The 3,276-nt window shown below is 63.8% G+C and overlaps 1 protein-coding gene across 1 annotated transcript; it reads left to right on the top strand.

Moving 5' to 3' along the window:
* Window positions 1-230: 230 nt before the first annotated feature.
* Window positions 231-3,033, top strand: PSCA (prostate stem cell antigen). The gene is made up of 3 exons (XM_024741239.1): window positions 231-293; window positions 1,331-1,438; window positions 1,711-3,033. Exons 1-3 carry the CDS (start codon window positions 242-244, stop codon window positions 1,923-1,925), a joined length of 375 nt encoding a protein of 124 aa, XP_024597007.1. The 5' UTR covers window positions 231-241; the 3' UTR covers window positions 1,926-3,033.
* The last annotated feature ends 243 nt before the right edge of the window (window positions 3,034-3,276 follow it).

Genomic DNA, 3,276 nt, shown 5'->3' on the forward strand with positions numbered 1-3,276 from the left:
GGGGCGGCTGAGAAATGGCCCCTGCCCCGGGCAGGCTCTGCCTTCCCGAAGCAGAAAGAAGGCCAAAGGGAGCGGGAGGGTGCAGCCGTCGGGGGGGGCTGGAGATTGGGACCTGCCCCGCCCTGGGGCCCTGCAGCCAGGAAGCTACTGGTGTTGACTGTGGGCAGCCACCCCCCCCACCCCAGCCAGCAGAACCATATAAAGCCGCCCAAGGTCTGCTCCCTGCTGCCCACCCACCACCATGAAGGCTGTCCTCCTTGCCCTGCTAGCCGCTGTCTTGGCCCTGCAGCCAGGTGAGACCGCAGGGGGTCACGGGGCAGGGTGGGGGGAGCAGGGCAGATCGAGGAAGGCCAGAGGGGCAGAGAGGAAGGAGGGGGCAGGCTGGGCGGAAGGACACGAGGCAGGGGCGCAGAGAAGGGGCTTTGACCCCACCCAGCTCCCCCTGGGGCAGCTCTTAGTGCAGCCAGGATACCGGGTCATCTCCTAGCTGTCCCCCGAGGCGGGAGCAGGCTGGGCAGCACGGGGGTCTCTCCTCCAGCGCCGTGGGGCTGGCCTGGCTGCTGGAGGTATGCGCAGAGAGCCTGTGGAGTGGGTGGGGGGCACAGGGGCAAAGGGCCTCAAGTGAAGAAGGGCCACAGAGGGTCGGAGGGAAGAGATCCTTCTACCCAGGCCCAGCCCCGGCTTCTGATGGGGGCAGCAGGGGTAGGCCGTGGGCCTGCACTGCTCCAGTCTGGACTCAGGCCCGGTAGGGACTCTCCCGGGCCAGGGCCCCGGGTGATCAGTAAAGCCCTCAGAGCCTCAGCACCCTCTTCTGGAAAGCAGGGATCATGGTGGTGCCCGAGGACACACGGGTCGGCCAGCGTGTGTGGTGCCCGAGCACAGGCTGGCCGTGGGGAACCTGTTGGCACTGGGGTGACGTGGATCCCAGCTTCATCATTGTTTTACCCAGAGGAGACCTAATCATCATGACAGCTGGGGCCACTGCCCCCAAGGACAGAGCAGGGCGGGGCCAGGGGCGCACCTCCGGGCTCACAGCTCCGGGTTGGGGGGAGGGGAATGCTGAGAGGGAGTGTGAAGGGTCCTGTCCATCCTGCCCTCACCTGCCTGGTGCGCGTCCCTCTCAGGAGCGTGGGCATTGTAACAGGGCCTTAGAAGCAAGGGGGTGGGCGTGGTGCCCTCCCTGTGAGGGGCCCCCAGTTGGTGGCTCTTGTGTACCAGACAGTGCTCTCTACTGTGTGACCTATGAGAAAAAGAGGTTCCCCCCACACCCCCGCAGCGTGGGAGGGCAGGCTGGGCAGCCTCTGAGCTCCACCCCACCCCCACCTTGCAGGCACCGCCCTGCAGTGTTACTCCTGCCAGGCCGAGGTCAGCAACCAGGACTGCCAGCACGTGCAGAACTGCAGCCACTCTGAGACCCAGTGCTGGACCGAGCGCATCCGTAAGTGGCCCTGCTGTCCCCACAGGCCTCCCTGTGCCCCTGCCCTGCCCCCTGCACCATCCCCTAGAAGCCCTGCACCTTCCCTCCACTGGCAGGGATTCAAAGGGCCTGGGATTAGGTCTCTGCGCTGGACTGTTCATCCTTCCACCTGTCCACCTGCCCACTTGTTCTCCTGTCCACACATAAATATAGATGCCCAGCTTCCCATCTATATTTGGTGGGTGAGTATCCAGGGCCCGGCCCTCGCCCAGTGGTCCCCATGCCTCGCCCAGGTGCTGTTGATCTCCTGACCCTCATCAGGAAGGGCTGCAGCTCGCACTGTGTGGAGGACTCAGAGAACTACTACGTGGGCGAGAAAAACGTCACATGCTGCTCTACTGACCTGTGCAACGCCAGCGGGACCCACACCCTGCAGCCGGCCATCGTCACCCTGACGCTGCTCACCGCTCTTGGTGTGCTGCTGTTCTGGGGCCCCGGGCAGCTGTAGGATCCAGGAGGACGCTGTTGTGTCCCATGCTGGGCAGTGGTGCCCAGGGGCCCGGGGGGCACTCCTCACACACACCCGGTCCAGTCACGGCCCCTTCTGAACCCTAACTCAGGTCGGGCGATGCCCCTCTGCCCTTTCCAGCCCTCCCTGGCTCCCTCCAGGACTCCGGCCCAGCTCCCACCGCCCGGCAGGCTGCGCTCTGTGATGTGGAACAGCGTGCAGATGGCCCATCAGACCCCCTCCCAATATTCCGACCCACCCCTTAACCTTCACTCAGGCACCTCTTCCTCCAGGAAGCCTTCCCTGCTTGCCCCCTCCACGAGCTGAGCCAGGTCCTGTCCGTGGTGTCCCCCGCACCCAGCATGAAGCAGGCTCTCAGGAGGGCCCCAAAAAGGCTGAGAGGAAATGTTCCGAGTAGAATTAGGGTCAGAGGTGGGAGGTCCTGGGAGCCCCAAGAGATGAAGCTTGGAGGGGGGAACAGCTCCCCATGTTCATAGGGGTCCTGGGGCAGCAGCAACCCCAACACACAGTAGGCCCTTAATAAAGGCCCATGGGCTTGGTTGCAGAGAACCTGTCCTTGCATGCCTGCAGGCTGAGGTCAAGGTTGTGGTCCAGGGCTGTGAAGGGTTGCCACCTGGGGGCCACGTCTGTGGCTGTGGCTGTGCACTTGGCTCCAGCCAGGGCAGGAGCAAATGTCTGACTCCTAGAAGGGAGGACATTGCTGCAAGGCCGTGTCCCTGGGACCTCCCGGCTCTTGCTGTGTGGCCTCGCACATGTTGCTCAACCTCTCTGAGCCTCAGATGCTCACTGGGACCCATCTCTGCTGTGAGGACTGACCCAGAGACTTCAAGGCATGGAGACATTTCTGGGTGGGAGGGGCTGCTGCTGCTGCATGAGGCCGCCAGAACCCCTGCCCTGTCCTCCCCCTTCAGCTTGAGGACAGCCCCTCTGTCTGTTTCTTCAATTTCTTATTTTGTTTGTTGTAAGGGCTTCACACCCAGAGCAAAAAATTCAAACTGTACAAGAGGGTGTCCAGTGCTGAGCCAGTTCCCCAACCCCGACCGCGGGCCCCTCCCCTCTCTACGATGCTCCCATCGCACGCTTGGGGCTCCTTCCGGGGTAACTAGCTGGGGCTCCTTCCGGGGTAACTAGCTGTGACGCCTGGGGGAGCCCCAGGGGACGCGGCCCCTGCCTGGCCTTTTTCATACCTGGGAAAGTCCTTTTGAAAACCCAGTTGGCCCCTGCCCTCGGGCACCAGGGCTCACGGAGGGCCGGGCCCTGGGTGAGACCTGCCTGCACAGGACGGTGCTTCCAGCCCACACCAGGCGCTGGGTGGTAGATTAGGCAGGAT

The sequence above is a fragment of the Neophocaena asiaeorientalis genome, unplaced genomic scaffold, assembly GCF_003031525.2.
Source record: "Neophocaena asiaeorientalis asiaeorientalis breed wild unplaced genomic scaffold, Neophocaena_asiaeorientalis_V1.1 scaffold177, whole genome shotgun sequence".
Taxonomy (NCBI): Eukaryota; Metazoa; Chordata; class Mammalia; order Artiodactyla; family Phocoenidae; genus Neophocaena; species Neophocaena asiaeorientalis.